Source organism: Limulus polyphemus, unplaced genomic scaffold, assembly GCF_000517525.1.
Source record: "Limulus polyphemus unplaced genomic scaffold, Limulus_polyphemus-2.1.2 Scaffold122, whole genome shotgun sequence".
Classification (NCBI taxonomy): domain Eukaryota; kingdom Metazoa; phylum Arthropoda; class Merostomata; order Xiphosura; family Limulidae; genus Limulus; species Limulus polyphemus.
In genome coordinates, this window is record NW_013665732.1 from 225,412 (window position 1) to 240,378 (window position 14,967).

The 14,967-nt window shown below is 35.4% G+C and overlaps 1 protein-coding gene across 3 annotated transcripts in view; it reads right to left on the minus strand.

The window, feature by feature from the left end:
• Positions 1-14,967, minus strand: part of LOC106472631 — a 193,250-nt gene that overhangs the window by 66,176 nt on the left and 112,107 nt on the right. For all 3 annotated transcript variants that reach the window (XM_022401998.1, XM_022401993.1, XM_022401989.1), the window contains 2 exons: positions 12,863-12,963; positions 5,208-5,292 (listed from right to left, as the gene is read on the minus strand). In XM_022401998.1, the coding sequence (XP_022257706.1) occupies positions 5,208-5,292; positions 12,863-12,963 (186 nt within the window). The remainder of the gene's footprint in view (positions 1-5,207; positions 5,293-12,862; positions 12,964-14,967) is intronic.

Here is a 14,967-nt window from a genome sequence, read left to right on the forward strand (position 1 = left end):
GATGTTTCCGTTTATGAACGTTATATTTTAAGATCTGTGCAAGAACTCAGGTAACAGATGTTTGCGTATATAAAAGCTATCTTCAAATCCTGTCAATAATTTCTTGCTTAAAAGTTTATGCTTTTTATACTTATAAAGTTAACTATTAAGTTTTTCACATTGATAATGGAATTAGAAAAATCATTCTGAAATATCTAAAATTACAAGTGTTTTCAAAGAGGTCATCTAGTATCATCAAAAGTTTTCTTGCTGAACAATAAATGTACTGTCTTCATTTTTCTAGGACTGGAATAAATTTATTTTCATTGAATTCATATTATCTGTCACACAATGTAGAAGAATGTTTATTAGTTTTATCACATGAAATCTTAAACCAATTATTTTTAACCAAGATTTAGTATATTTAATTTTAGTATTCTCAGGAAAATTTGTATGGAGAAACCCACGGAACAGTATCAATAACGTTTACAACTTTTAATAGGTTTTGTATATATAATACATTTTCATGTCCAACAGTTTAATATTTCAAAAATTAATTCATTTCTAAGTTGTTGTGCCTGAAGATGCCTATTATATTAAATGAAGTGTGGTTCGAAAATGTTTTAAAGAAAAAAACATCAACCCATAACAAGCTGAAAAGGGGAAGATTAGCCTCATGTAAAATTAACTGATTAATTGAATGCCATTAATTAATGAGCTCAATGATTAATTTATTAGCAATTTCCACTAATTGCTCAGCTCTACACGTGACACAGTAAAATTAGTTCTATTTGTTAATTAATGCCAGTGTAAAAACTGAATGATACTCAGATTCTTTCAGTCACCTGGGTTCAGTGACTCATGCTTTGCCATGTTGACCTTCTTGTAGTTATTTCATTAGCCACACAATAATATGTAAGTCTATAATTTTGTAACTATATATACAAGTGGAGGCACAAAGAGCTACACTGGATCATCAGATACCTCACATGGGATATTGCAATAGACATTTTTACATTAGATTATAAAAAAATGGAATTTGGAAGTGTCAATGTTAACCATCCAAACTCAGAAGTATTTTCATAATGGTGGAAACTAGGATCATTCAAGAAAATAGTGGTTCTTGTGACATTTTCATTGTAACACATTTCAAAAAGGTAGTAATACGTGGCTTGTTTTCACATACCTAACTTTTGTTAACACAAGTAATGTAAGATCTGCAAGGTTTGGGTTTATTTGTTTTGAATTTCTGACAAAGTTACACAAGTTCTATCTACACTAACCATCCCTAATTGGAAGTGATAGATTAAAGGGAAAGCAGCTAGACAACATCACTCACTGTCAGCTCTTGGGATACTGTTTTACCAATAAATAGTGGGATTGGCCATCACATTATAACACTCCCACAGCCAAAAGGGGTGAACATGTATTCGACGACAGGGATTCAAACCCATAACCCTCATATTGCAAGTCAAATGCCTTAACCATCAAGTCATGCCAGGCCCTTAATAACGTATGTAACTTGAAAAATTAAACATAAGAAATATTTACAAACTAATCCTTTGCACTTCCTTTTTTCACCTATTTAATATAAGTGTGTTAACTGAAGGAACTAATTGCAATTTTCTACTCAAATGAGATAAAAACTAACTACAAATTTGAACTTTGTCAAACAAATTTTTTTATATCAACCTTGCTTTCTGAGAACACAAATCAAATTCTAATCATTTTTTCTACATTTTATTGATCTCATTTTCAATCACTTGCTCTTCTTCCTCTTCCATAAATGCAGTAATCTCACCAAAATATCCTGATTCTTCAGACTTAAAAAGCTATTTCTGAGAATACAAATTTAAATTCAATTGTTTTGTTTCATAGCTTTTTTCTTTCTACATTCTGTTCCTCTATGTTTTTTCATTTTCAATCACCTCCTCATCTTCTTCTTCTGTAAATGTAGTAATCTCATCAAAATACCAAGACTCTACAGAGAATTCATACCCACTTCAAAGTTGATCAGTCAAAGTGAAACATTCCTGCATATACAGAAGTGGAGTTTGTTATATTAAAATGCTTCTGGATCCTCACCATATATTTACAGACCATGATGACAGTGCATTTTTACAATAGTTCTAAAGTGTAGTTTCAACTGCAAAAGGCTTTATTGTAAGGCTGTCATGCTCAGAGCACACTTCCTCTTCCCTACATGCTTTCCACAATCCATATTGTGTATGAGGATAACAGGTTTCTAGCACCTATTTCAACAGTCCAAATAGACAAAACTCCATAGGTGCTGGAATAGCATGAATACCCATTTCATTCTCAAGCTGTTTGAGGTATGTGACAGTTGAATGTGTATGTCATGAAAGCAGCTTCTGTACATGTGACTTGTTTCCCTTTTCCAAACAAGATCCTTCTTGACTATTTTGTATACTGTTGTCAGAGATGTGTAGATAACTTTTGTGTTCAAGTATTCTCAGCTGTTACAATGCTACATTTTGCTTACCACAGCTGGAATATGACTTGTTGCAGGTCTCTTTCTGTGTAGACCTGGCATCCCAAATTGCTCAATATTACATTATTTTCCACTGTCATTAATTACAATAAATATCTGTTTTGAAATTTTCGGTAGCATCACACTAACTACGAAATGGAAAACAATTTCAAAATGCAGTTCTCATATATGCTATCACACCATGATTATATATTGTCTATGGTTGTCACATGCCTTGTTGATTTGCACATTCAAAATTGTTTTCATATACATATTCAACCCATTGTAGGTTGGGCCACCAGTACAAGTTCCTATAGCCAAAATTTTTAGATTGTATGATGTATTCTTTAGGATGGAAACACGTTGCACTTTTTAAGAGTACATAAACTTTTAAATACTGAAAGATCAATCAGTAGTTGCACACTATAGAGAAAGACACAAATACATTTTTCTGACCAAATCAGATGGAAAATTTGTTTTAAGTTTCACTACAATTTTCCAGGTACTTCCACACAAGAAGTTTGGCCTTAGATCTTCCTTGGTTCTGCTGTAAGACAAGTCAAACAGTACTTCTATCTCAGGCATATCTTATGTGACCTTTCACATGTGGAATGCTCTATCAAAATCCTCTACCAGGGAAAGAATATTTCATGGAATGTTTGCAGCCATGTGAAATGAGTGAAGTACAAGGTCCTTACATTTGTTTAGAGCATTAAGGATCTGCTTTTCTGAAGGTTAAAAACTAATACAACAAGACACATTATAAGGGTATATGATTGAGAATGATGTTCTACTTGTGATAAGTTCTAAAGACTGGACCATTTTCTTGACCCTCATTCAAATTTCATTTTCCAATGGGTCTAGACTGTTCTATTCAAAATAAACACAGTTTCTTCTTTATTAGAACAAACATTGTAGGACAAAACCCAATGGAGACCTATACGATTTCAATGATATTTTTGCAGAAACACTCAGTCCTCTTTTTTTTCTCTGAATGCCAGTGAACAATGTGTTCAGAAGATAAGAACAATGGTCAGTGTTTAACAGATGATTTAGGATGTATTTTCATGATGAAAGAAGGTTGATTACAACTCCAACAGCTTGAAAGTTCTAAATTCCCTGGAAGAAATCAAGTCAATGGGCAAAAATATCTTAGGTAATTTTAACCCATCTTCAGGTATGTTGGTGTCCATAATTGACCTTCTCTCAACATTGGATGCTTTTTACAATATCATTTCATTATGTCTCAAAACATGGAGCATGTCTTTAGCTTCATAATTTTCCCTATAAGAAGGTTCAAGGTGTAAATGATAAAACAGTAAAATGTTATGAGGTGATCAAAATATTTCTCTAAGTATTCTTCTTCTTAAAGGTGGTTTTGCCTGTTACATCAAGGAACCTTGCAATACCACGTTGTTCCACAACTTTAGATATTCTATTAGCCACATGCTTACCCATATTTGTCTGTAGTTGTGGTGATGGTTTGTAAACAACTGGTTTGGTATACTGTTAATAATCACAATTAGTTCAATTTGTAGGTTACTCCAATCATCATACTTAAAGCTAAGTGTCAGTGCTTTTGCCTTTTTCAATTTTACATCACAATTAACTTCTTTAACTCTCTCAATACGGGCTTGGTCGATTGGACCGACCACGTGACCTCTTTGTACTGTTTAAATACTTTATAGATTTGATACTACTAACTTTTAATATAATGTGTATGTCTTCACAAAATTTGTAAAATTTGAAACAGTAAATATTACAAGTCTCTCATATACAAAAAAATCATATTACTTTGTGAAGTATTTTTAATAAACAAAAAAAAAGATTTGTCCATGAATATATTGAGTATTTGTTTTGAATAGTCCGTGTTCAAAGCGATTTTCATGTTAAGATTAAAGATACTTTTCTTCATCTCAAAAATCTCAAATATTATTTGAGTAATCTCTAAAATCTCCTAAATACAATTCAAATGTTTGTTTTCAGTAAAATTTTATATTTTATCTGTTATTTTTTCTATCCTAACTCTATACAAGGTTGGTCAATTTGATTGATCTTAAAACCACCAAACAAAAATCAAAATAAAAGCAGAACACAAAGAAATTCTAGAAGATGCCAGACCATTCCTTAGTCCTATATTGAACCACAGAAATATTATAAAAAGTTTTGTAATATATGGTAAGAGCAGTGCAAACTACTTACAAAAGCATTTCAAGTTTCTCTTTTTAGAGAGCATCACAATGCCAAAAATATTTTATGATGACAATTGAATACTGTATTAATGCTATGTATTGACTATCGGTCTAGTGTGTGTTATGTCATATACAAGTATTTTAATAAATTAATTTAACCTATCTTAACTACGTAACATTTATTGGATGGTTTGCAGCTAATTGTGCTTTAAAAATTAAAAGTGATAATACTGTCAAGTGACAATACTTCTTGTAATAATGTAAGGTATTATTATTGTGGTCATACTATCAATTTACATCCCTAATCAGCTCCACAGATTTATTCATGGAACTTGAAGTAAATGTTTATAAATATTTCATTTAATTAACAAATCATCTGAATCTTCTTTTTAAGAAAACTTCATTAACATTTACACCAAGAAAAGAAGAGAAAATGAACAAGATAAAGACTAAACACCTACTCATTAAATTGATTTCACTATACATAAAAAAGTTGTGAAACAAGAAATGTATCTTTCCTTATTATATCAAAACAAAATACTTACTTCACCACCAAAGTTGTAATTACGAGCATTTAATAAGCCCACTAGTGTTGTATAGATTGTTGTCTTCTCTGGCATTCTGGTAACACTGTGAAAAAAAAAGTTCTATTTCAACAACAGGTACGTCAGGTTAACAGACTCTAATATGTTAATGTACAGTACATTTTGAGACTTTGGTATGCACAAAACATATAACATTCTATTTTTAAAAAAATATGCGAGTAAGTTATCATTTTCCTAAACTCAAAATGTATTTCTAAGCATACTTACCTCTGCTGACACTAATAGCTATTTCTCGAACTTCATCTTTGCCATCTAGCATTGTGTTTGTGCTTGCTCCAGTCTTTACATACCCTACTCGACTGCCCTCGGCAATATATAATTTGCAAAACTTTACAACAGCCCTCACACGCCCTCTATTCATCATTATATTTATCAATAACAAGTCACAGGCACCTACTGTAAAAGAATCCTAAGTCCAACAATAACATAGTATATATTTATACTATTAAGAAATACAAGTAAAAGCCATTTATTTCGACAATTGGCAAAAAGAAGAACTTTATATAATATTATTTTTTTAAATCTGACAGAAAGCAACACCAAAAATGGACAATCCTTCTGATCAACCTGAAGAAGTCCAAATGGTAACATCTCAGGTCTGAATTGACGGGATCATATGCCATACTCCACCAAAGTCCAGAACTTATCCAGTCTGGATTTACAAACAGTTGTCTTTACTCCCCCACCAAGTGAGCAAGGAGAATTCCACTTACCCATGGAATTAAGGAGAGAATGTGGAACACTGTCCCACCAAGGACCAAAGATGGGGCTGCTTCGCGTTCGGATTTATGAGGAGATAGTGGGCCCCCTACATGAACAACAAGATCTGACAGTGTTCATAACAGGGTTCAAGCACCCACCACTATGCAGCTAAGCTCAAATCTGTACTGGTTTTACAAGTAGACTTCTGTGTAGGTTGGTCCCGCTCCTACCAACAACTGGGAAAAAAACTTCCATGGACCCAAGTAGGAGAGGGCTCCAACTTTGCCCTCTTCTCTGAGAGTAGAGAAAACACCACACTCCAAAGGTAAATCCTCTGTCCACCACCCCAGTGACTGGGAACTAGTAGAAGTAAGGGGGGAACATAAGCATTGGGGAGACCTGAGGAACAGGAACATGATTTTTAAATGCAAACTGATCTTAACTGATTCAGCTCTAAGATCAGCAGGGACTGGCAAAATCCCCTTTAGCTTTACTCATGATAGTCCATGAGTAGTGGTCCATTAGAAATATTGTAATACGATATCACCATCCAGAATTGCATCCAGATGGTCTTATGGAATACCTCATCTCGACAGAGCCCATTGCAATCAGGAACCGATATCAAGGTTGTTAGTACAGAATTTACATACAAGCATATCCGACTGAGAAACACTCGCCACTGAGTGGGATCCAAAAAAAAATCAATAGGGACCTTAGAAGAGAAAGGAACAATAACTTAAATCAAATAACACATGACCTACCACCCTGTTAAAATCTAGTAGAGGTAGTCAACACAGCCGCAGGGGGAAGACAAAGTCCCCTCAAAGAGAAAACTGCCAGTTCATGAAGGTAATTAGATATGAACATGTCGGGAGACACAAGGGGATGAACATGCAGAAGTACAATTGGAAGTAGAATAGGGTCAAGCAGCCAAAGACGATAAAGAAGACTGCAAATGTGCTGTATCACCTCTGGCTTCTAAAGATTCTGAAATTTCAGCAAATAAATTGGGCCAGAGAAAAGGTGCTTCCCGTAAATCTCAAAGAGCAGAAGAAGGTAAGTGAATACCCTCCAAAAATGCATCACGACTCAACAAGGCAAGTCCTGAAAAGGACAAATGTGTCATAATAGTGACCATAAAATGGCCCAGTTTGTCGTCAAATTGTTGAGGCGATTGGTGATATGCTTCATAGAAAACTTGAAGGGAAGAGAAGTATCTTAAAACAGTAGTAAGAGTCAAACGAATCCATGAAAATTGTTACCTGTTAAGAGAGATAACAGGTTTGTACCTGGCACCCCATAGATCCAACAATGGATCCAACCTTTGAGTGTCCAAAGATATATCATGCTGACGACGATATGCCAGGGCATGTTGTTAAGTTAAACGTAATTGTGTTGCAAACCCTGCATGCACAGCAATATCAGAAGAAGGAAAGAAAACTAAGTAGTTCTCATGAGAATGATTGGACAACAAAGCAGGGTAGACTCAAAAGCAATTGGTTACATCTCCAAAATTTCACAAACATGTGTAACTAACTGCAGAAAAAAGGGGCAGAAGGTGGCTGATCGGATGAGTATTCAGGAGAGGAAGCATTAGTGAAAGAAGGAGAAGGAAACAGAGTTTAACTTCTCCCCAGAATATCCCATTTCAGAATGAAAATTCAAATCAGCACCTCCTGGAGAGATACCCCTGGGCCGCATGAAGGACTCAATCTCACCCCAAATCAGGTTACGGACAGCTTCAACAAAATATATCTGGATAACAAAACAAATAATTTCAAATTATTAGATGTGAAAACTAAGAAAATGTAAATCACAAAACGTTAATCTGAATGCTGCACTTTGTCGAGAAAAGGTGATTTTATTGTCTACATACAGTGCTCATATACAGTACCTGCATAGAGGGCATGTGAGGGCCAGCATAAAGTTTGGCAAATTACATATTGCTGAGGGCAGTATATAAAGACTGGAGCAAGCGAACACAATGTTAGATGACAAAGATGAAGATCGAGAAATAGCTATTAGTGTCAGAGGAGGTATGTATGTTTTGGAATGACAATTCTCTTTCAGAAGATGAGTAGTTTCCTACATTTTAAGCACTCCAATGCATATAAGAATATTAATTTCAGAGAACCAAAATAATTTCTACCATATTAAAATGCATGCTGAAGATTATTTGCAACACATAGGAATTTCTGGTTGCAGAGATTGAGTAAAACAATTTTGAACCTTCACCACTTTGTTACAGTGCATGTTGCCACATCCAGTCCTGCTCTATCTGATGACCATACATCTTGACAATAGTCCTGAAGTGTAGTTTCCAATTGAAGCTGCTCAGTTGTAAGGCTTTCATGTCCAAAGTACACTTCTCCCTGCTACTTACCATAATTCATGTACGTTTGAGGATGACAGTTTCCCAGAGCCCTTTCAACAGTCCGATCAAACAGAAATCCATTGACGCTGCATCTAGCAACTGACATATTCTTCTCTGGAATAGCATGAATAATTATTCGATACTCCAGGTGCTTGAGATACCCAATGGTTGTAAAGATATGTTATGTAAACAGCTGTTATCACTCTTCCAGATGGAGAGCCTTCTTGATTATGTTGTACACTGATGCCACTGGCCTCTACGTTCAAGGATTCTCACATGTTAAAAGATGCTTACCATGACTGGGATACGACTTGTTATAGATCTCTTTCTGAATTGTCTTGGTCTCTCAAACTGATCTGTACATCTTTATTTTTCAATGACATTAAGTAAATAGAGATATCCCAGACTTTGAAATTTTAAAATACCAATCTGAACCATCTTCATGATCTAAGTGTATGAATTTTTTGTGTTGACAAGGCCTGTTACACACCTTTCCCAAAACTGATCAATTTTTGGTGACACCACACTACTTAAGAAACACCAAAAATGTCAAAAAGTAATCTGATACATTCCCTTTCACCATAACTATATAATGGCTGTGGCTGCTACATGACTTTCTGATTTACATATTCAAAATTGTTCTATTATACCATACTCAACCCCCTTTATAACTTCAAAGATTTCTGCCTAAGTTTTAAGCTGTATGTAGACAATGTGATGTCAAGTGAAGTAAGGTCACATTTTTTTTAATACTGAAAAGCACTAGAATCTCAAAAAACCAACGAATTAAGCTCTGAGCAGTAGAGAAATTTCAAGACTAATCATCTTTATGCAGAATTTGAGCATTCACATATTTTATTATTATTATTGTTCATCCACTTAATCAAAAGTTAACATTTTCCATACCTGAAAATGCATTTTTGATAGATACTCATCTCCATACACACAGAATAGTTCGATCCCTCAAGCATCTGCCCATGAGATTCACATGCCACTAGCCTTACTTAAGCTAACTTCAAAATAAAAATCACGTTTAACATGAACTTGTGTATGATGGCATCCTTTTGCAACAATAGCCCTCTATTAATAAGAGGGTAACAAAACCTCCATGTGCAGTAACTCTCCCTAAGGCACTTGCACTCGAAAGAACTTCATTCCAGATGAAGCATAAAGAAAGCTCTCTGGACAGAAGGACAGGTTGGAAGATGTGCGGAGGTCAGTATCTATCAGAAATACATTTTCAGGTAAGAAAATTTTTAAATTCTGAGACAATACTTCCTCACACAGAATAGCTAGAATCCCTCAATGAAATGGTAAAGAGGCTGGTGCAAACATTAAAACTAGATGAACTGTACTGAGAAAGTGTCTGATGGAAAAGCCCATGGAGTGTGACACTCAATGATAAGGGCTCCATAGGAGCACATCTATGAGAGACCACATCTTATCTCAACCAGGGTATACTTTTTACTCAGAAGGAAAGAGAGGGAATAGCAATAAAAGACCCAAATGTTGCAGGAATGAATGGAATTTTACCATGAACAAGTGAGCACCTACAAAGAAGTGGTTGAAGAGCCAGGAAGTGTAATGTCTCACTTCGACTCAACTGGACAGACACAGACAGGGGTGACACTAGCTACTCAAGGGTTAACTTGCACTACACAGACAGTGCCAACACCACCCTAATTCCCACTGCATTGTAGTATACACTTAGTTAGGAACTCTCCTAGGTCCACCACCCCAGTGGTTAGGATCTGGTAAGTGGCAAGAGTCTCCCATGTTCCACTTGAAGAAGGGGAAAAGAATTCACGTTGGGTTGACCAAAGAAGTGCCTGGATTGGGCAACTGAATAATTTTAATATCATAAGGATATTTCTAGTGGTCTTGCAGAAAATTCCATCTCCACAGTGAGCACTGGTAGAGCCAGGGTAGATAGGTTGAGTGCTTTCTGTTATCCCTGGCCAGATGTGGATTTTGGAAAATAAGCATAAGCTGGGAGGCAACACCAACCACCTGACAGAAACCTATAAAAGGGAAAAGGGTGATGAAAAAGAAAATATATTTAATATTCTTAAAAATTGTTGTAGTTTTATTGAAGAACAGTGACTGGATGGGGTTTGAATTCCAAAGAAGACAAAACAGCCAGATGATGAATATAATTGGAGACAAATGTGTGCAGATTCATTCCACATTCCAGCTTTAGGGATATCATGCAAGGGTCGATAAAAAATGAGACACAAGAGAGTGTGGCAGCTGATGAATCTGATGCTAAGAAATATGAAAGATGGATCATCTTTCTGAGCAGCCAAAGTTTTAGGAAGAAAGGCCTGGTTTATCCAGTCTATCTCTATTTGTATAGAGGAGTAAGTACGATGAAAGAGAGTGCAAGAAGCATTGAAAGATAGCCACCACAGGCAAGAAGAAAACATGTTTTCAGAGAAAGAAGGTATAATGAATATGAAGCCAATGGCTCAAATGGAGCACATGCAAGAGTGTGTAAAACATGGTCAAAGCCTAAGTCAGGCATAGAAATAGGAATGATGAGGGGGGTCAGTGAAGAAAGAAGTGTCAGAATAAAGTGGAGAGGACAAGAGAAGAAACATTTGACAGTAACAGAAAAGGTAAAATTTAAATGATTAAGCAACCCAACAGTCAGCAATAGTGGAACCTAGCAATCCACGGTTGAACAACCACGTGAAAAGACTGAAAAGATCACAGTCAGATTGCTCAGAGGAAGGGAGATGCTGATGGATCAACACTGAAAAATTTGCTTCTGTTGATAGATGGACAGAGTTGAAGGACAACAGGAATTAGATAACAAATAGGCTATATGATCAGAGTCCAGCCCTGCAGTTGATGGACTGGACAAATCTTACATGTGAAGATGAAGGGAAAACACCCTTGGATGAGGTATAGATGTGGTTGGGACAAGAAAAAGTGGGAATGGAGCAGACCAATGCCAACTAATGAAGCAGAGGAAACCAGGGCTGTGCAAAATCGTGTCTGAAATGGTGACCTTGGTCATCAACAGTCTGGGTGAAAAAACCACTGGAGAAAAGAGAAACCCTCCCTTCTTGTGGAACTGATGGTTGATAATAAACCAGTTGAGGTACAACAGGTCAATAACTGGATACCAGTTCACTGTCTTTTTGAGGACCACAAAAAGACGAGAATAATAACCGGGTGTAGAAGTAAACACCCTCTCAATAGTGTTCTTAACTCTTTGAGTCACTGAGGATAAAGGGAGAACAGAAAGAGGGGGAAAAGAAACAGAAAATAAGAGGAAGTGAATAGAAATGGAGAGACAGGTTGTGGGTGAGAATCTGAATAACTCATCTACCGGGTTAAAATGGAGACCAAAGGCTATCAAAGAGAGAGAGAGAGATGGGCCACCACAGGGCCAGACCCAGCAGGGTAGTCACTGCCAAGACGAGTGACAATCTTTACACCATAGAATTAGAAGTAGAAGAAGGCCAGGAAGCTGAGATGGGTAGGGGAGATTTTGATTCAGCAAGCCTATGAACAGGAAGAGAATAGCTAGATTGAAAAAGACAAGAAACCATAGTAGACAATGAGGACTGATGCTAGGTCACTTCAGTAAGAAAAAGACAAAGGCATGAAAAGTGGGCACTAGAAAGGGAAATAGAAGTTAAAGGGTCCACCCTCCCAGGCAGATGAAAGAGATTCCAAAGACTATGAATTGAGGAATGGAAATAAAAACAGCTGTAAGCCAGGATAAAAGAATCAAGTACACAAAAAGGACAAAGCATGGTAGTATGGGTGTGCAGCTGATCAAGAAATGAGTCTGTCTGGACCCTAATGTCAGGTGAAGAAGAAAATTAAAAGTAGTCTTAAGTATGGGTTTCATGTAGTAAAGCACAATAGGGCAGGAAATTTCCTCAACAGATAAAGCTGTGCCTAGAGCTAACCTTGGTGGTGGAAATCATGTTCAAACTGGAGAGAAGGAACATTGGCCAAATGGTTGGGAAGAGGGGGGGGGGGCTCTGTTGAACAATAGCTGTCATGTTCTCCACAAACATAGAACTCCCAGTGACCACAATAGACACAGGTCCTATGTTAGGTGCATCATCACTATCACAGGTTGTAGTAGAAGTTACCATCACTTAAGAATTCATAATGGGTAAGCATGAAAACATATTTTTCTTTTTTTCTTTTGTGATAAAAAACCAGTGAAACTTAAACAAAATTTAAACTTCATAAACTATTGCAAATCTCATATGACTGATTAATAATTTTAAAAACATGTTTGCCCTAGGCAATGCTGAAGAAAAGAAAAACTTATGGGGAGTTACTGTGCAAGGAGGTTGTGTTGCCTTCCTTAGGCGGAGGGCTACTGTCGCATGAAGATGCATTAGTGCAGATCATATTTAACATGTGATTTTGGGTGGGAGTTAGCTCAAGGTCAGTTGCATGAGGAATCAACTTATTTTGTGTGTAGAGGGAGGTATCATCTTGGAAACATGAGTACTAGAAACCTTGCTTCAAATGAAATAACTCTTACCAGTCAGAGAGAATTCTCAAGATCTTTGATCTATAACTTGGTAGGTCAGCCTCCAACACTCCAGCAAGACCTTCTAAGTTGCTTTCAAGAGAAGATGTACTCTGAAACAATTATATCAAACTTGTGTTATGGATGAACCAACTAAAGAGTCAAACAACTGCCTTTACTTACATCACAAATAATGCATAACAACTAAGAAACTACGTGTGAGATCTACATGAAATCAAGTGCACTGAGCACTAAAAGTTATAAAAATATAAACAATGGGCATAAATAATTCTAAACAATTGACATATAGTTACAAATTGTGAAGTTCAGAGAATGATCAAGCTTCTAGGCCAGATATTATTTCTCCAAAGGTTTTGCTACTATTATTTGTAAGCCCTTGAATAGTGGGCAGATGCAAGAAAACTGAAAGTTGGTTTATGTTACTCCTCTTTATAATAGAGTCGATAAAAATTGTTTCAGTAATTATAGGTCTATCAGTTTTACATCAGTGGTGGGAAATGTTTATGAACATTTAATGAAATATACTTTGCAAATTAATCTAACAAAGTTTAAACTTTTGTGGAATAGTCAGCATGGAAGACTAGGGGAAAATCTTGCTTTACTAATATTTTGACATTCTTTGATGAGGTTATTGGTTGTGAAGATGAGGGTACAGGTGTGGGTTTAGTATATCTGGATTTTCAGAAAGCATTTGACAAGGTGTCACATAAAAGACATGCTAGAAAAATCTATCTAGGTGTGAGAGTGGGTTGACTCACTGAATAAAAAATGGAATAATGGAAGAAAGCATATGTTGTTATAAATGGAGCTCAGTCAAACTGGCTTAACCCTCTCCAGATGGGTCAAGGGTCGAAGACCATGTCATCACATTTGTTGAGTCGCATTCAAAATTTTATTGAAATACTATTTCTTGAATTTATGTCAATAAGTGTGGTATCAAATTGTAGATTATAATTCAAATTCTATTATTATATATTATTTAATTTCTTAATTTAAAAGTAAATATTAAAAAACAGTTAAACATTGATTTTTGTGTGTCAAGTGGTATGTTGAATGCAGTACTGGTTCAAATTAGATGTTTGTGATGTCAAAATACTAAGTCTATAGTTACATACGAATTAGAAACTCAAATTACTGATATTGACAAGCTAGAGTATAAAATAAAAACCTCTCATATCTCTTCTATTTGCTGAGATATCGCTCATGTACTGAATCAAACACAGTGGCCCCACTCACCTCTTGAATAACCAATCACATGCTCAGAATGTCCCCCTAGTGGCTTTTTCAACCATTTTCAAGTATAACGACATCATCTCATTCTTTCAATACAAAACTTCAAAGTGGTAAGTTGAGTCTTTAGTTTGCTTGATATTTAATATTGTTTTAGACCCAAATACAGCTTAGTTACTAAGCTTGATAAATTATAGTGGAATTCTATGGTATCGATATAGTAATTTATGATTTTTTGGTTATTCAACTGTATATATGGAACCTGAATAAATTATTCTGTTTCATATCCTCCATATGCAAAATTTTTAAAGGCTTAGCAACCTACGTCAAGCAGCAATTGAGTACAAAGGTCAAAACTGAAAGAGACAATTATTTGCTTTACTTCTTTATTTACTGTTTCATGTTTAAGAAAAATAAGTTTAAGAACTTATTTCTAAAGAGTAATAATCTATATATATGTATAATGTAAAATAATTGACATGCGAGTGTATTTTGCAAAATACTAGTCAACTAAAACACAGCCAAGACAGATCACTTCGTAAAGACTAAAGGTCAGTTTTATATTATTGGATATAGTAATAAAAGCAAACCTGTGCCACATCATTGTAACTTCCATATTGTTAGCCAAGCACAGCTGACAGGTAATATAATAAAAATAAAATATATATAAATGTATAATGTTAAGAGATTTAAGCTATTTAGTCTAAACATTTATATTTTTGTGTTATAATTTGTTGTCATTCAAGAATGAAAGAGGCGTAATTTACATTTATTTCCTATTTTTCTTATGGTGGTTACAAGATTGGTCAAATCTAAAAAATCCATACAGAGAATCATTAGTGAAAATAACAGATGAGATACAGTTT